This window comes from Bos indicus, chromosome 14 (assembly GCF_029378745.1).
Source record: "Bos indicus isolate NIAB-ARS_2022 breed Sahiwal x Tharparkar chromosome 14, NIAB-ARS_B.indTharparkar_mat_pri_1.0, whole genome shotgun sequence".
Classification (NCBI taxonomy): domain Eukaryota; kingdom Metazoa; phylum Chordata; class Mammalia; order Artiodactyla; family Bovidae; genus Bos; species Bos indicus.
In genome coordinates, this window is record NC_091773.1 from 4,340,347 (window position 1) to 4,357,403 (window position 17,057).

Consider the following 17,057-nt stretch of genomic DNA (forward strand, 5'->3'; position numbering starts at 1 on the left):
AAGCGTGGGGTCGTCCTTCCCAGGGTTTTTCAGCAGTGTGTGGGTTGGCTCTCCTCCCCCAGTTCAGGAGCAGCTGGGAAGGTACCTGTGGGCAGAGTGGACGGTGGGGGGAAGAGAGAGGTGGTTCCTTCCACCCATCCCACCAGTGGAGAGTGAAGGTGCTGGTGGCCCCGACTGCAGCCCAGCCGAGCCCTGCGCTGGCCAGCCTGGGAGGCGTGTTGACCCCTCTGTTCACCGTGGTCCACACCACAGACGGCCAGATGCCCCCGAGGGGTGTCCACCCTGGGTGCCCTCGTCAGAGCTAAAGATCCGGGCTCCTGCCAGCAAAAGCGCCTGGAGAAGGGAGCCAGTGCTCGGAAGAGGTCAGACTAATGGTTCCCCTGTGGTTCCCCTTGGCAGGGTCTGCCTGGAGAGATCGGCTTCCCGGGAAAGCCTGGGCCCCCTGGGCAGGCGGTGAGTGACCGGGGCGCCCCTCCCCGCTCTCCCCTCTCCTACCCTTCCACGTGGGAGGGGCTGGCCCTTCCGCTGGCCGCCCAGGCTGCTTCCCGGTGGGTGACGCTCTGTGCTCTTCCCTTCTTTTTGGGGGGACCAGGGCCCTGGCACCCTGCCTCCTTCTCCTCCCTTCCATGGTGCCTGCTGCATGCTGTCTCTTGAGGGCCTCGCCCCGAGGGTCCCAGCCAGGCTGCGGATCAAGGCGCCCACTCCTCAGGCCACTGCCTGTGCTCTGTAACCCCGAGGCACAGTTGACAGCCCTTGGCTGTTGGAAGCGTGGCTTCTCGTCTGTGGAGACACCACCAGGGGGTCATGGAAGTAATGGGCGCGGAGACGCGAGGCTCGGTCCAGGACGTGGCAGGGCGGCCCTGCCTCTGTGCCTGCTGTTTCCTCTCTCCCAGTCAGCAGGATCCAGGCAGCCAGGCCTTCTCAATCCTTTTAGGTCCTGAGGGTGGAGATCATCAAACCTTAACGTCCGCACAAGCAGGGTGCAGATTCCAGCTGGGTGTCTCCTGCCTCTCGGCCAGCAGCTCTTCAGGGCAGGGTGATGGGTGATAGAGTGGCCTTGGGCCCCTGAGACCATGTGACCATGATGGGTGTCAGAGGTGATGGCCCTCAGGAGGCCTCTGCTCGTCCAGAAGGAATTTCCTTACTGCTGCTTGTCTGGTGGGGCCAATGGGTGGGGAAAGGCTGTGGCTACAGAAGCCAGTGGAACCCGCACTACTGGTGGGGGCTCGGGACATTGGAGAAAGGGTGACTGAGGGAAAAGTCAGTCTGGGCAGCACGGGCAGTTGTCCCCCTGTCACTGGGCGCTGGATCCACAGGCGGCTGTAGGTGGAGGCCCCGGGATGCTGAGATGTGATGGCTGGATGCTGGCATGCTGGGCTCTGTCGAGCTCCGGGTACCACAGTGAAGGCTCTGGACGTGAGGTCCAGTGTTGTGAGGCCCATTCTCAGGGGAGCCTGTCCAAGCTTGGAGCGCATGCTTAGCTGCCATCCACAGATGTTCCTGAACACCAATCCCCACGGTTTCACCCACTAACAGTTTACGACAGTGACCGCACCTGAGAGCTGGCACCCAGGAGCGGTCCCGCATGTGTCAGGCACCACCCGGCCAGCTCTGGCTGCAGAATCCGCTCCTGGCTGGAAGCAGTTCAGCGCAGTGCTGCCCTGACCGGGCCTTTTATGTTGGTCTGTTTTTTCCCTCTCTGCCCAGGGACCGCCTGGAAAGGATGGGCCGAATGGACCCCCAGGCCTGCCAGGACCCAAGGTTGGTATGAGTGAGGGAACCCAGAACCCAGAAGCCAGAGAGCTCTTTGATGGTTGGGTGCTCCAGCTGTGGATCACGTTTGGATCCTGAGTCATGCAGGGCTCGGAAATGTTTAATATTCAAGGTCAGATATGGGTGAGCCCGTTATTCCTACCTAGGTAACTGGTTGAGGATTTGGAGATGGAAGACTTTTAAATTATTCTGTTAGAGATATGCATCTATTTTATTTGTAAGGAGGAAGCCTTTTCAGAGACTCTTACATAATAAGAGACTTCAACTTAAAAATATTCTGGGGCTCATTACAGTAAGATCATTAAGAGGAGTCAGAGGTTAACTGTCATAAAATTGGGAAGCAAGTTCACAGTTTACTCACTTCAGAGGGATAATTAAAAACCCATACAGCCAACAGTTTAACAAGTGAACCTCACCTTTTCATGGCAAAGATACAGAAGCTCAAGGATGAATGTCAACAGTCCTTGGAAGGCAACTTCTGGATGTTACAGGCGTTTTCACCATCCCTTTCAGTAGGCAGACTTAGAAGCTCCACTTTTTCATGACAGAATACAGAATACATACGGATGTAACTTACTTTAAGAACATGTCATGTAAATATTCTCCATTCTCCTCTCTTTAAAAACAAAAGATAAGGGCTGACCAAGTATTTTGTCGTCTCAAAAGCACTTAGGCAGGGTCTCCCCTGCTCTGAATCCCTCATTCCCGCTCACTTGAGTCTGTAAATCAAAAGCAGAGCCGGTGAATCTAGGAGGTGGTTGGAGCTGCTGTTTTGGACCACTGCGGTCTCACAGAATTAAAGGAGCTCAGTAGCACCCGGGTCCGAGTAGCTTTCCTGCTTCCAGCCTGGAGCTGGTCCTCAGTTGCTTCCCTCCACTCCCGGCTCCTGCTGTTGACTCTCCTCCGCCTTCCTTGCAGGGAGACCCAGGAGACAGAGGGGAGGACGGTCTGCCCGGACAGCGCGGCCCGCGGGTAAGGACTCTGACATCCTCCTCTCGCGCCTGTTATTCTAAGTGGTGTGTTTGAGGCTCTGTGTGAACCCCCACTGTCAGAGCCTTGTAGGCTGGGGTCAGGCAAGGAACAGCCAGGGCCATCGCACAGGGGCTGTTTGAAAGGCAGGGGCAGGTTGGGGTCAGTGGTGACACCCTGGACTGACGACCGCTGAGAGCCACACCACGGCACGCCCAGGGAGAGGAGCAGGGAGTTCCTGGAGGCAGGGGGCCCTGCAGCTGGAGGAAAGGACCCCATCCCCACGGGAGAGCCTTGGCCTCAGGAAGAGGGACAGCCTTGCTAACCAGCCCGTCTTGGGGGGTGAGGGGCCAGGGGGTCAGTCCCTGCCCATCCTGTCCCCTGAGCTTTCCCTGCCTCAGTGTCCCTTCACACCTGACCCCTCCAGAAGGAAGGAAGCCTGGGGCTTCCAGGGGTGCAGACGTGTGGAGACTGGATACATGGAGGCGGCGGAGGCAACCTACGTGCCATGCAGAGGGGGCACCTCCTGTGGAAGGGGCCCAAGTGCTGGATTTGGGTGACTGTCCGTATGTGCTCTGGGTGTGTATATGGTGTGTGAGTGGGTATGTACATGGGTATATGGTGTGTGTGGGTGTGTATATGGTGTGGGCATCTGTGTGTGCTGTGGGTGTGTGTATGCAGTGTGTGTGTGTATGTGAGGTGTGTGTGTACACAGTGTGTGTGTCTGGTGTGTCTATGTCATGTGGGTGTGTCTGTATGTTATGTGAGTATGTGGTGTGTGTGTGTGTGTACATGGTGTGTGTCTGTGTGGTGTGGGTGTGTGTATGTGGGATGTGTCTGTATGTGAGGTGTGTGTGTGTTGTGGGTGTGTACATGGTGTGTGGGTCTGTATGTCATGTATCTGTGTGTGTGAGGGGTGTGTATGTGTGTGTGCATGGTGTGGGTCTGTATGTTGTGTGTGTGTGAGAGGTGTGTGTGTTGTGGGTGTGCACATGGTGTGTGGGTCTGTATGTCATGTGTGTGTGTGTGTGTATGCAGTGTATGTGTATGCATGTGAGGGGTGTGTGTGTGTGTGCATGGTGTGTGGGTCTGTACGTTGTGTGTGTATGTGAGGGGTGTGTGTGTGTGTGTGTACATGGTGTGTGGGTCTGTATGTCGTGTGTGTGTATGCAGTATATGTGTGTGCATGTGAGGGGTGTGTGTGTGTGTGTGTGTGTGCATGTGAGGGGGGTGTGTGTGTGCATGTGAGGGGGGTGTGTGTGGGTATGTACATGGTGTGTGGGTCTGTTTGTCGTGTGTGTGTGTGTGTGAGGGGGTGTGTGTGTGTGTGCACATGGTGTGTACGTTTGCAGGCGCCTGTGCTTCTGGAGGGGCCTGTGTCCAGACAGACACTCACGCGGAGGCGCTCTCCCTCACACTCTGTCAGGGTAAGAGCTAGTTAAGGGCTGTGACTGGCTCTTGGTGACCACCCTCCAGCCCCAGCCCACAGCAGGCACCTGCAGGCACTCAGTCAGGGCTCACTGGTGGCCGACTGATAACTCACAGCCCAGAAAGGGCACAGGTATGGTCTGTACTTGGCCCAGTGGTGACCCTGCTGTCCCGGGAGGCAGGACCTGGGTCACCTCGCTGGCCAGTGAAGGCTGATGGGCAAATCCCTGGACCCTTGGTTCCTTGTGGCCTCGCTTTTTCAAGAAGTGATCATTCTTTAGTGAAAGTCGCTCAGTCGTGTTTGACGTTTTGCGATTCCATGGACGATACAATCCATGGAATTCTCTAGACCAGAATGCTGGAGTGGGTAGCTTTTCCCTTCTCCAGGGGATGTTCTCAACCTGGGGATCAAACTCGGGTCTCCCTCGTTGCAGGCAGGTTCTTTACCAGCAGAGCCACAATTTAGACCAAATTAAAATGGAGCAGAACACATGTGGGTTACCACGTGCCCGCCCTCTCCAGGATGCCCAGTGGACTCCCTGGGGAAAGCATCCGCTAGGAGCCCCTGCGCCCCGGATTCCTCAGGGCTCCGTGGGCCAGCTCACTGTTGCTTACAAGCACAGCATCTCCATCTTTTAGGACTCAACATTCCTGTTTTTAAAAAATATCTGTGATTGAAATGTAATGATATGTAACTGGCTGCGTTTTGTCCCTCCATTGCTGTGGGGTAAATCATGTGGTCTTTTAAACACCAAAGGCCACGTTCCTGTTTTTGATTGATAGGCTGAAATTCGATCATCTTCCAGAAATAACTTAAAGCATTTGCATAGGTCACTATAATATTTCATTTTTGACTGCTGGGATTCTATGGACTCAGCCAGACCTGTGAGCTGTGTTTCCATAGATCCTCCTTGGATTTTATGGGGGATTTGTGGGGTCAGCCAGACCTGTTTGAGCTGTGTTTCCTCACATGTGTGAGTTGGCTCATCCTTCTGAGCTTACAGTGTGTAAATTCCCACATTCAATTAAACAGTCTTCAGAAGAACCTGTTCCCATCGAGTTCCTTGTGTGGACGATCTGAAGTATTGGGGTGAATTTGAGGTGCCCTCGGCGTTGTCTTTAGTCTTTCCAGCTACGTGTTCAGTATTTATGCTCGCCCCCAGTGACTGAAAGTTTCGGAGAGGTCCGTAACCACAGCTCGTCTGCCGTTTTTGTACGATTTCTAGTGTAGTGCAGTGCATTTAAAAATTTTCTCTAGGAAGTTGGAAACTGAATTTCCACAGTTACGTTGCTCTTAGAACATCCTTTGTAGCTGTGAAGGAGACAGGGCAGGAGGTCTGTTGCTTTATTTTGACATCACGCCTCGTAAGGTAAGTATCTCTGAAGAAGGTCGTGGGTGCATCCTGGACCACGGGTCTCAAGCCCACTCGGAACAGACCAGCTGCGGGATGAGCAGGTGCATCGCCCTCTTGGGCTCAGGAGCCGCCCAGCCCTTCGTGGGTCCTGCTCTGGCTTAGGATTCACAGCACGGATTCAGGAGGCACTTCAGGAGGCCTTCAAAATGCTTGCTACCCAACCTCAGCACCACCCCCACCCAGCGCCTTTCCAACTGTAAAGGTTGTCCTGTCCTAGCAGATTTAAAGTGACAATTTGTGTAGCAAGTGTTTGCACAGATCCAGTAAGAGCAGCTGTTTCTAATGGTGCTTGTGAACACTGGGGATTGATGGGAGAAGCGGAGCGCATCTAGAATTTCTATATGCACCGACTCAGGCACCAGTGGCCCTAGTGGCACCAGAACTGCAGGATGAAATGTGTGCTTCATGCTGAATAGTGCTTTTAGTTTCTTTACTTTCTTTTCCTCTGTCTCTCTCAACATGCGGTATAGACTTCACTACCACTGGAGTCTGGCATAGCTGCAGGGGAAACCTTTATGTGTTTGCATAACCACTCATTCATTCATTCATGTGTCCACTTACCAGAAAACCAAATTTCCTTATGGAAATCTACATAAAGATTTTAATAAGGACCATACTTAGCTTCCCTGGTGGCTCAGACGGTAAAGAATCTCCCTGCAATACAGGAGACCTGGGTTCGGTCCCTGGGTCGGGAAGACCCCCTGGGGAAGAGAATGGCAACCCATGCCAGTATTCTTGCCAGGAGAATCCCCTGGAAAGAGGAGCCTGGAGGACTAAAGTCCATGGGGTCGCAAAGAGTCAAGACGTGACTGAAGTGACTATGTGTCCATGCATAATGATGTTAGAAACTGGCATTCAAGAAGTTAGTGTTTCTGAAGACACATGGCTGGTTAGAAATTGCAGTCCCTCCCCACTCCTCCCACCACAGGCCTCTTTGCCTCAGTGACTTACAGGGACCTGCTGAGCGTAGCAGCCGGGTGGGGTCAGAGAGTGGGCCCCTCTGGTCCTGTACCCCCTGCCCCCCACTTCAGCAGGACCAGGGAACGCTGGTCAGAAACCTGATGCCAGAGGACACGACTTCATCCACGCGACCGGAAGCCCTGCTGAGGGCTTGCTTTCCAACGTAATATAAGTTTAGATGTTTAAGCAGCATTTTACCTGAGACTTGCCTATAGCAACACACCATGGGAGGGGAAATGGATCTCTCTCCTGCCCGTGAGTTCCTCCACCCCCAGCTGCCTGTGTTTTACCAAGGAGTCTGAACAACTGTGGGCTGCTTGGTCAGCTCGGACAAGTTCATCAACAGCTTCTCCACCACTGGACCCAGCTGGGGGTCTGAGATCCCCCTGGAAGGGAGCAGAGCTCAGAGTCAGGGCGGCTCCAGGACTCCCTGTGGCTCTAGACTGTGATTAGAGTCAGAATCACTGGATCCAACCTGTGTAAACTCCCATCAGGGCAGCTCCAGAAACCGTTTCTTTTGAGGGAAGGTCAAGCCAGGGTGGGGCTTCCCGGGTGGCCCTAGTGGTAAAGAATCTGCCAACCGATGCTGGAGATGCAGGAGACCCGGGTTCGATCCCTGGGTTGGGAAGATCCCCGCAGGAAGGAATGACAACTCACTCCAGGATTCTTGCCTGGAGAACCCCATGGACAGAGGAGCCTGGTGGGCGACAGTCCATGGGGTCGCAAAGAGCTGGACACAACTGAGCGTGCGTGCAAGACCATGTGGGGAGTGTGGAAGCCTCCCTCCAGAAACGCTCAGCACTTGGGGCTTCAGGGCCTGTGCTGCTTGTGTGAGCATCGAGGGTGTGGGTGCCAGGTGCTCTGAGTCTGCGGGACCACCTGGGGGTGACAGCCGTCTCTGCAAACGTGTGTGGTAAGTGACGGGGTGTCTGTTATTCTATCTGCAGGGTGAAGTTGGGGAGCAGGGCCTGGCTGGCCGACCTGGAGAAAAGGTCTGTTCATTCATTCATTTTTCGTTTGTTCATCCAATGTGTGCGTTTGTTGGTATCCGCTGCGCCTGTATCGCTTGTCTCCCTGGAGCTCACAGCACGCCTGTGTGCCTTCGTCTCTTTGCCCTGTGACCGTCAGCACGTCCTGTGCACCCCTTGCTGTACTGGGTACCAGGGTCACCACCGTCAGCCAAGAGCAGTTGAGCAGGTTCAGTGAGTGGTGCCTGCAGGTGACCAAAGGGGTCCCAGGAGGCCCCTCACTCAGGCTCAGGGAATGTCAGGAGACGTGGCCCGGAGGTGACGTTGTGGCTGACCCAGAGGAATGAGGAGTCAGACAATGAGAGGGGAAGTAAGGGCTCCCGGGCGAGGGGCTGCAGAGTGGGCCCGTGCCTGGGGCCGCCCCAGAGCACCGTCTAGGATCCCCCTCTCTCCGCTGCTTTGTTTCCATGTTGCCCTGCTCCTGCAGAGGTCTGGGGCAGCCTCCCTCCTGAGAGCCCACTGATGACGGCGCTGTGTTCTTTCCACAGGGAGAGGCAGGGCTCCCAGGCTTCCCGGGACTCCCAGGTGCGAGGGGAGAGAAAGGCGACCAGGTGAGGCCGTGCGCCGCGCCTGAGGAGAGCGCCCCCAGCCCTGGTTTGCGCGTTCGGGCACGGGCTGACCCGGGCTGGGGTTGGAGCGTTTTCCCCAGTGTCTAGGAAGAGGAAAGTCAGGGGATCGGGCCACCGTGGGCCACGCGCTGGGACGAAGGGGCGGTGGCCAAGGGGTCCATCTGGAAAGGAGGGTGGAGCAGCTTAGATGAAATTTGTGGGAATGACCAGGGACGTCAGCTGTCGGGTGCCGAATGGAGCACTTGCCCCTTTGCACAACCAACATCCCTTGAACTCGATCCTCCCCATGGCAGGGCAGGCTGGGGAGACGAAACTGTATTTTGCCCAGGGTCCCCCCTTGCTCTCACCTGGAAGAGGCAGCAGTTACACTCAGTTGCGTTCTAATGTCTCCTGGTTTTTATCTTTTCTCTGTAGGGAGAGAAAGGTGCCCTGGGGCTTCCGGGACTGAAAGGCGACCAAGGTGTAAAGGTAGGAGCCGCTGCCCTTGTCCGGGGCGTCAGTACCCCGTGTCGCACAACCGCCTGTCCGTCGTTCACGTGGAGGGAGTGCGTGCTTGGAGTTGCAGCGGTGGCCTGGGTGGCAGTCCTGGTTTTCCCTGCTGTGGTCCTGGGCATCCCATCTGATCCTGGAGTCTCCCTTGCTGGCCCGAAAGCAGAGCTGCCTGTGTAGGCTGGCATCCACGGGCAGTTGGTTCCAGGAGCCCTGTGGATAACTGAAACCGTGGGTGCCTGAGTCTCTCGTATAAAGTGGTGGAGCCTGAGAACCGTGGGCCTCCAGGAACCAGCGCCAGGGAGGTGGGACCCGCCACGGGCCGGGGTCGTCGTAGCGAGCACGGCACACATAGTGACTTGGGTGATCCTGGTGGCATCCGGAGGTGGGCCAGATTATCAGTGACACCCCCCACCCCGTTTATAGGTGAGATTGAGGCATGGAAGGGCCAGGCTACCGGCCCAGGGCTGTGTGGATGGAGGGTGGTGGGAGTCGATACCTGACTGCAGTTCAGGCCCAGCGTCCAGGCTCCGAGCGGGTCGACATGGCACACCGGCCTGGCCCAGGGGAGCCTGGGCAGCCTCACATGCCCAGCGGGGCCCTGCGATCCCCCCTCTGCTGCCCAGGGGGCCACCTGGTTCTCCCAGTTTGAGCTCTGCACCCTCCCGTGTCCCGCTTTCCTGCCCACCATCCTGCTCAGCAGCCCCCATCCCCGCTCCCAGGCTGAGGGCTGAGGTCTTTGTTCTGAACGGACCTGCGATCTATAAATAGAGATCCTGCAATGGAAAGGGCTTTGGTGGATAAGCCGTTCAGGCCCACTGCTCTCCTGGACTTCTCAGAAAAGCAATTTCTATTTGAGAAACTCATTTCCAAGATGCAGAGGACTCGGCGAGGCCATTAAGCCCCTTTTATTGCTTTGGCAGAATTGCCGGGGCCACGGCAGAGTCGCATTCACGATTCCGAAAAATCTGGCCTGCTTTTCTTTGCCTCTAGAGAAATATGTCATCATAGACAATTCTGCGTTTGAAAAAAAAATGACATTGAAGCAACACTGCCCCCTGCTGGCCGTGCCTGGGTGTCCCTTCCTCAGTAGTCTGGTCTACCTCCTCCCAACCCGGCACTGAAGCATTTGACCCCAGGGCATCTCTGAGAGGATTGCGTCAGCTGGGGCTGAGACACTTAAACTGCAGAGAAGCGGGAATGGGAGCCCCCGCCAGCCCCACTGACTCCAGATCTCAGAGACCCTTCTCTAGGCGAGCATCTTTCCTCAAGTCAGAGAGCTCCTGGGCTCTGCCCCGCCAGCTCATGGTCCTGTGTTCACCCCACAGCCTTCAGGGCGGGCAAGGCTCTTCCAGAAAGGTGGTCTTGAGGACTTCGGGGTTGGAGACACATCTCTCCTCCAACCCTCTTCTTGTTTATGTCTGTTCATACCTTGCACTGTCATGCTAATGGTAAAGAACCTGCGTGCCAGTGCTGAAGACGTGGGTTCAATCACTGGGTCGGGAAGATCCCCTGGAGGAGGGCATGGCAGCCCACTCCAGTGTCCTTGCCTGGAGAATCCCATGGACAGAGGAGCCTGGTGGGCTACAGTCCATAGCGTGACAAAGACTCAGGCACAACAGACAGAGCTTGATCGCACGTGCATTGCACGGGGAAACACTGAACTTGGATGGTTTGGTTGAGATTGGTTCTGGAACTCGGCACTAGAAAGGGTGCTGTGTTCTCTCTGGAGCTTCTGCAACGTGGTCAGGGGAATGCCTCGCAGTAGTTACGGGCTTGGGCTCAGAGTTTGCCACCAGGCTGCACCAGCTGCTGTCTGTGTGACTTTGGGCAGGGGCCCGAGTGTGGCTACGCTTCAGTTTGCTCTTCCATGGAATGGGGGTACACATGAAGTTCCAGGCATTTTGGTGGTGATGAAGGGAATTAATGCATGTAGGAAAGTGAGCTGAAACCTGGGATTAAATCCTGTATAACTGTAGAAACAAGCATAGAAGACAATGTCACCACTTAAAAATTTTTTTAATCAAAGTATAGTTGATTACAATATGGTGCCAATCTCTGCTGTACAGCAGAGTAACTCAGTTACACACATGTAGACATTTTTAAAGATATTCTTTTCCATTATGGTTTATCATGTAACTGCTTTCATTATCATCTTATTGTTGTCACTATTAATAAGAGAAGCCTAGCCCATCTCTCAGTCAGCTTTATTCATTCATTTGTCCACTAATAACCACTTGGGGACCCGGGGCTGCTAGGATACACGTGGGCAGAGATATCCATGTCCCAATACCATTGTGACTCACATGGAATGAAGGGCTTTGGGGGCCGTTCCTCCTGATGGAGCAGCCCAGTAGCCTCTTTTCCTCGAGGCAAATGGAATAATAATTTCCTCCTCATTGGGACCCCGCTGAAGGTCTCACTCAGTCCCCAGAGGACGCTGTGAGCTGTGTGTACCATCATCGTTATTTTGCACACAGGAAAACACGCCAACAGAAGTAAAATAATGTATAAAATGGTGGAGTTAGGTTTTAAGCTCAGGTGAGTCGATTCCCAAGCCTGTCATGTAACACTCGCCCCTCAGGCCGCTGAGAAGAGCCTGAGCCCTCGGGAGAGGGCAGGGTCCAGAGGAGCCTCTCAGGGGGCTCAAGCTTTGGCTTCAGGACAGAGTGTGGGGACGTTGGCTGTAGCAGGTGGGAAACCACGTCAGTGTTGTCAGCGGAGGATGGATCACGGGTCACTTTGTCTCCGTGTGCGCCATGGAATAAGTGGTATAAACGACCTACAGCTACACGTGGCCGCATAGATGTTTCTCAGAGCAGAGTTCTGGTGTGTTTGAAATATTTTATAGCTTGGATCTATATATCTATCAGTTGCAGTAGAGGCAGACTGGGTGAGTCTGTCTTCTTAGGAACGGTATCCCAGGATAAGCAGGGCTCTGTGTGTGAGTCGCTCGGTCGTGTCCAACTCTTTGCGACCCCATGGGCTGTAGCCCATCAGGCTCCTCTATCCATGGGATTCTCCAGGCAGGGATACTGGAGTGGGTTGCCATGCCCTCCTCCAGGGGATCTTCCCGACCCAGGGATCAAACCTGCGTCTCTTACATCTTCTGGATTGGCAGGTGGAATCTTTACTGCTGTTTCCATTTCTTCATCTAGGGGGAAGTGGGCCCACCAGGGCCCCCTGGATTACCTGGCACTGTAAGTCACTCTGCTTCTAATCCTTTCTCCTCCTGCACACCAACCACATAGTTGTAAACATCTTTTTAAGGGAGTCTGCCCATAGCCAGACCCATCCCTGGGTCTCGTGATCCAGAAAGTGCATGAGCTTCTGTAAGAACCACCTTGTGCTTATTGATTTAGTTTATTCGGCCGCACGGTTATCGCTGGTCAGAACACTGGCTAGACACTTGGCGCCCATGCCCACCTGCTGCCTGTGGGCATGAGGTCAGAGGCAGGAAGCAGCTTGTCCAGGGTGAGACTGCAACGTGGGTATACACCCGTGACTCACACCTCCACCCTCTGCAGGTCCCAGGGTGGGCATTATGAGTTGGGGTTCAGGCGTGAGTAAAGAGCAGGGGCTTTGAAGCCAGAAGAAAAGAGTGGGTTTGAATCCCAGCTGTGCTGCTCACCAGCATTGTGATCTTAAACATGTTATTTAGTGTGAAGAAGACTCCATCTTCTCATCTGTTAAGAAAAAAAAAAAAAATACGGAGCTGTGTCTTGTACATTTGTAGTGAAAATTGACTGAAACATGTAAGGTACATTGTGTAGTTTCGGATATATAATAAATACTAAATTAAAAAAACAAAGGCTATATAAATATGTGAGCATGGTTTGCATGTTTTTTTTTTTTTTTTCACTTGAATGTTTCTTTCCAGCCTTGGTATTCTATGCTTTAATCAATTTCGGGGTGGGGGGTGGTGCAGGAAGGGAGATGAACATGGCTCTGGGAACTGGCCTTGTCTGGGCACGTAGGGATTGGTCAGTTAGTAGCTGAGGCAGGGGATGGCCTCATATGGAGGGTAAGGACTTTAAAAGGAATGTGCGATTCTGTTGAAAATCATCCTTAAAGGAGCCCCTGAAGCTGCATTCACCGGTAGGTCTGTCCGAGGCAGGTTGCTGATGTCCACTTACGTCTGTCTTGTTTCTGTGGTCTCCTTTGCAGACTTCCCTGTTCACACCACACCCGAGAATGCCCGTAAGTAGTGGCGGTGCCTTGTGGCTGCCCGGTGCCCCCTGGCGGGGCTTGCGATGCCCCTGGGTGCTCTGGGGGGCAGGGGGCTGGGCTGCGTCCTGACCCTCGGCCCTGACCTGCCAACTGTTGTCAGGCCTCTGGGTTCCCGACCTTGTCCTGGCAGCCGGCAGGGAGCGGGCTGGGCGAGGGACCAACCAGCTCCAGGGGCAGATGGGACCTCCCGGGTCAGGGGCCGGGACGGGGCCTCCCAGTAGCCGAGGGTAAAGGCCACCCCTCTCTTTGGGTAAAGTGACCCCCTCACTGCACAGGGTGGCCGGTTGTTCCAAGCAGGACAGAGCCCTGTGTGCGGCAGAAGGTGAAAGGGCAGAGGGGGCCGGCCTGGGGGTCTTGGGGGCCAAGTCTTAGAGGGCCATTCAGGGGCCAGTGGGGACCGAACCTGCTTGGGGAGGTGGCTGGTGGGAGAGCACGTGGCTCTTTCTGAAGACGGAAGCACATGATGGAAAAGGACACTCAACGTGGCCACAGTCTCCAGGAGCCTTTCCCTCCTCTTTCTCGAGGGGCTTCTGTGAAAACGAGCGTGTTCAGGGTCTCTGACATCACCAAGCTCGCCTCCTTTGTTGGTTCGCTCTTGGGGACATGGTTCTCCTGTGGTTAGGACTTGACCTGCTGCACCACGTGTGTTGGCCAAGAGGCTTAGGAGAGGACCCTTCTCCACATCGCTGCTATTAAGTAACTACAACTTGAGAAGCTAAAGAGATCCTGGATGTGATGGAAAAGAACAGAGCAGAGAGAGAGAGAGAGACTGAGTGCCAAAATCGTCACGGAAAGAGAGGGAGGACTTTGAGCTGCTTTGGAGGAGGAACGGGCAGGAAGGGAGGGCAAGGGGGCCGTCCCTAGGTGGTGGGGGGAGGCAGGGGACTGCAGGAGTGTCCAAGGATGCTGAGGGGAGAGCAGGCAGGGCTCCGGCTGCGTCTTCTCTCTCGAAGGAAGGGCTCAGAGGGACAAAGCAGGAGAGCCTTGAATGTGGTGGGCACAGGGCAGGCATCGCTCTGACTGGCCCTGTGCCCAGCTCACAGATGATGGCCCGAGGTTCGAGGAGCAAAGCACCTTGCACAGGGCCTTCCTGGAGTCAGGAATCGGGATGTAGCTATCGGCCGTAAGGCCCTGGCTGAACCGCTGTCCCCGCCGGTGCCGAGGTTTGAGGCTCTGTCACACTGGCCCACCACCTTCCTCTTCCAGAACCATATCCCCCTACACGATGCCTCAGCCCTTCATCCTCTGGGACTCCTCCCTTTTGCCCACCCTGAATCCCTAAAGCTTGCGGCAAACCTACACATCCCGCCTCTCTGTAAAGGAACCGCTCCATCCGTAAAAGATGATGTCCAAGGTGTTCTCACGGGAAGGGACTGAGAGGGGCCAGAGGTCTGCCCAGCCTCCCCTTTGAATCCTGGTGAGGGGGACACCTTCCTGCAGGGTCTGAGCTCTGCAGAAACCAGGAGGCCACTTACAGGTGCAAAGCAAGGAAATTGTGTCCACGGGAAAAAGGATTCATTGGGGGTTACTGCATGAATTCCTCTGGGGCTGCCTCGTTGCCGTGGTAACCGTGTTTGTATTGGTGGTTTTGGAAGCCATTGTTCTGACTTCTCCCTGCTCACCTCAGTGGTCTGCCTTTGAGTCCCTGTACACAGCGAGGGCTGGAGATTTGGAGGGGCAACCAGATCCCTTGGACAGAGGAGCCTGGCGGGCTATAGTCCACAGGGTCACAAAGAGTCGGACACGACTGAAATGACTTAGCATGCATGTATGCACAAAGTTTGCAGCATAATTAAGGTGACTAGAAAGGGGAGGAAGGCTGGAAGGAGAGCCCGAACTCTTGTTGCAGGAACAAGAAGCCTCCTGGGGATGTCGGGGATCCCATCTGGGGAAGCCACGAGGCAGCATGGTGATGACAGTGGGGAGCAGAGCAGGGACTGTTAGCTGGTGTGCAGATTCGATGTCAGGAGCAGGAACCCGTTCCTTGTCTGGAGGATGGAGTGACAGGCTGTCTCAGGCTGGGAGACAGTACAGCTGAGAGCTTACGGGGGCTTTGTAACTGGTTCAGAAGCCGCTCCCTGGAAGAGCAGCCTGACCCACCCCCTGTGCCTGCAGAGGGTTCTGGGAGGCCTGGCCAGTGCCTGCAGTTGTTGAGCCCAGAGCGGGCATCTCCCTGGGCTGGCATCACCAGCGGGGAGCGGTGGAGGACAAGGAGGCTCCCGCGTTCAGCATTCAGCAGCTGTTGATGGGCGCTTGCTGAGCACCCCCATGGTGAAGTCTGCTCCTGGATCTCAGGCCCTGGGGAGAAACGCCTGGAGCATCTTGTCTGAGAGCGTCAGGGTCCCTCTCCTGACCCGACCCCCATAGTCCCTTCCCCCGCTGGCAGAAAGCACGCAGCGGTCCTTCCCTCTGTGTCCCCCAATTCCATCCCGTCAGCCCTTCCATCTTTATGGGTCGTGTCTCCAGTGACTTGAGGACCAGACAAAGCGCTTTTGCAAATTCCTGCCTTGGGAAATTTTCTAGGGGGAAAGCAAGCTAGAGATAAGGATATTGTCTGACAAATGGAGCCAGAGTGTGTTCTTCTGAGCTGGTGGGAGATGGAGATTCTGGAAGGAGGAAGGAGCTTGCCTCTGTTGAAAGCCTCGTTGTCGGGGTGTCCTCACTGAACCCCGGCCCTCTGCGGTGGAGCGTGCACATTCCATCAACAGCTGGTGTAGGGGGAGCGGGGCCCCAGCCCAGGCGGTGGGGATGCTAACTCAGGGATCAGGGATGGGCTTGGGCAGTGGGGGGCAGGCAGGAACCTCGGGGGCAAGGTCGTGGGTGGAGAAAGCAGCGTGGAAACTGCACAGGGTGGTGCCGGCTTCTGCTCGCTTCTCCAGCGCAAGGTGCCTACACAGGCCTGGAACGTCTGTGCGGCCAACCCGAGGGTGAGCCAGGCGCAGCTGCCTTACTCTGCTTCTCTGCCAACAGGGAGAACCAGGGCCCAGGGGAGAGAAGGGCGATCCTGGTGCGCCTGGGGAGCCGGTGAGTGCTCTCTGCTCTGCACTCCGCACCCCTTCTGCACCCTCCCGCACCCCTCCCCTCATCTCTGCCCGCACCCCTGCCCCTTACCCCTCCCTTCACCCTGAACCCCACCCCGCACCCTGCCCCGCACCCCGCCCCTCACCCCTCCCTGCACCCCTGCCCCTCATTCCTGCCCCACACCTTGCCCTGCACCCCTCCCCGCACCCCTGCCTGCACCTCTGCCCCTTAACCCTCCCTTCACCCCTGCCTCTCACCCCTCCCTGCACCCCTCCCCACACCCCTTCCTCTCACCCCGCCCCACACCCCTGCCTCTCACCCCGCCCCTCACCCCTTCCCCTCACCCCGCCCCTCACCCCTGCCTCTCACCCCACCCCTCACCCTTCCCCTCACCCCCGTCCACACCCCTACCCCTCATTCCTGCCCCACACCCTGCCCCCGCACCCCTCACCCTGTGTGTCTGCTTTCCTGAGATCTGACACCTAAGGGCCTGTCTGAACTGCACACAGGAGCCCTGCTGAGCTGAATGTAGCTCCTTCCTCCTCCCTCCTCTTTGTGGATCTCAATCCCTTCCCGTTGCCCATGTTCATGCCTCCCCAGAGCAAGGGTGTGACCTCGTCTGCTGATGGGTTGTTTCATTGCAGGGGTCGCCAGGTCATCCTGGAGAACTGGGGCCTCGGGGACCCACTGGACCACCGGTAAGAGAGCCCTCTGTCCGCCGTTGGCTCCCAGAGCAGAAATTCCTGCTAGCTCTTCCCGCCCCTCGCCGGCCCCTCCACCCTGTCATTCTAGGAGTGTCCACCAGGGGGCGCCGCAACAGGCGCTGCTAGGACTGAGTCCAGGGCCTGGGGAGAGAGGTTCTCCCAGAAAACCCCAAAATGCAACCTCTGGAGCCCAGGAGGTCATTTCTCTGTCACTGAAGTGTGGGTTTAGGAGAGCTGGTAACCTGCTGCACCCTCCCTCCCCGACAGCTCTTAAAATCCAGGGGGTCCTGACTCTCGGAGGCTTTTCAAGTGCAGGAAATCTCCAATGCCAATTTAAAGGACTCCTAGAGAGTGTTGGCATTTTGATTGTATTTTGATTGGCTTCTTAACTGGCTCTGTGCTGGGCAGTGTTTCGCGTGCTCTGAGTGGCCTGTCCAAGCTCAGATCCCAGGGGCCCCCGGCTGCCTGTTT

General features: G+C 55.9%; 1 protein-coding gene across 1 annotated transcript in view; it reads left to right on the forward strand.

The window, feature by feature from the left end:
• Nucleotides 1–17,057, forward strand: part of COL22A1 (collagen type XXII alpha 1 chain) — a 224,614-nt gene that overhangs the window by 120,493 nt on the left and 87,064 nt on the right. Inside the window, exons 25-34 of the mRNA XM_070802401.1 lie at nucleotides 400–453; nucleotides 1,708–1,761; nucleotides 2,692–2,745; nucleotides 7,493–7,537; nucleotides 8,062–8,124; nucleotides 8,557–8,610; nucleotides 11,790–11,831; nucleotides 12,799–12,831; nucleotides 15,832–15,885; nucleotides 16,527–16,580. Of these exons, the coding sequence (XP_070658502.1) occupies nucleotides 400–453; nucleotides 1,708–1,761; nucleotides 2,692–2,745; nucleotides 7,493–7,537; nucleotides 8,062–8,124; nucleotides 8,557–8,610; nucleotides 11,790–11,831; nucleotides 12,799–12,831; nucleotides 15,832–15,885; nucleotides 16,527–16,580 (507 nt within the window). The remainder of the gene's footprint in view (nucleotides 1–399; nucleotides 454–1,707; nucleotides 1,762–2,691; nucleotides 2,746–7,492; nucleotides 7,538–8,061; nucleotides 8,125–8,556; nucleotides 8,611–11,789; nucleotides 11,832–12,798; nucleotides 12,832–15,831; nucleotides 15,886–16,526; nucleotides 16,581–17,057) is intronic.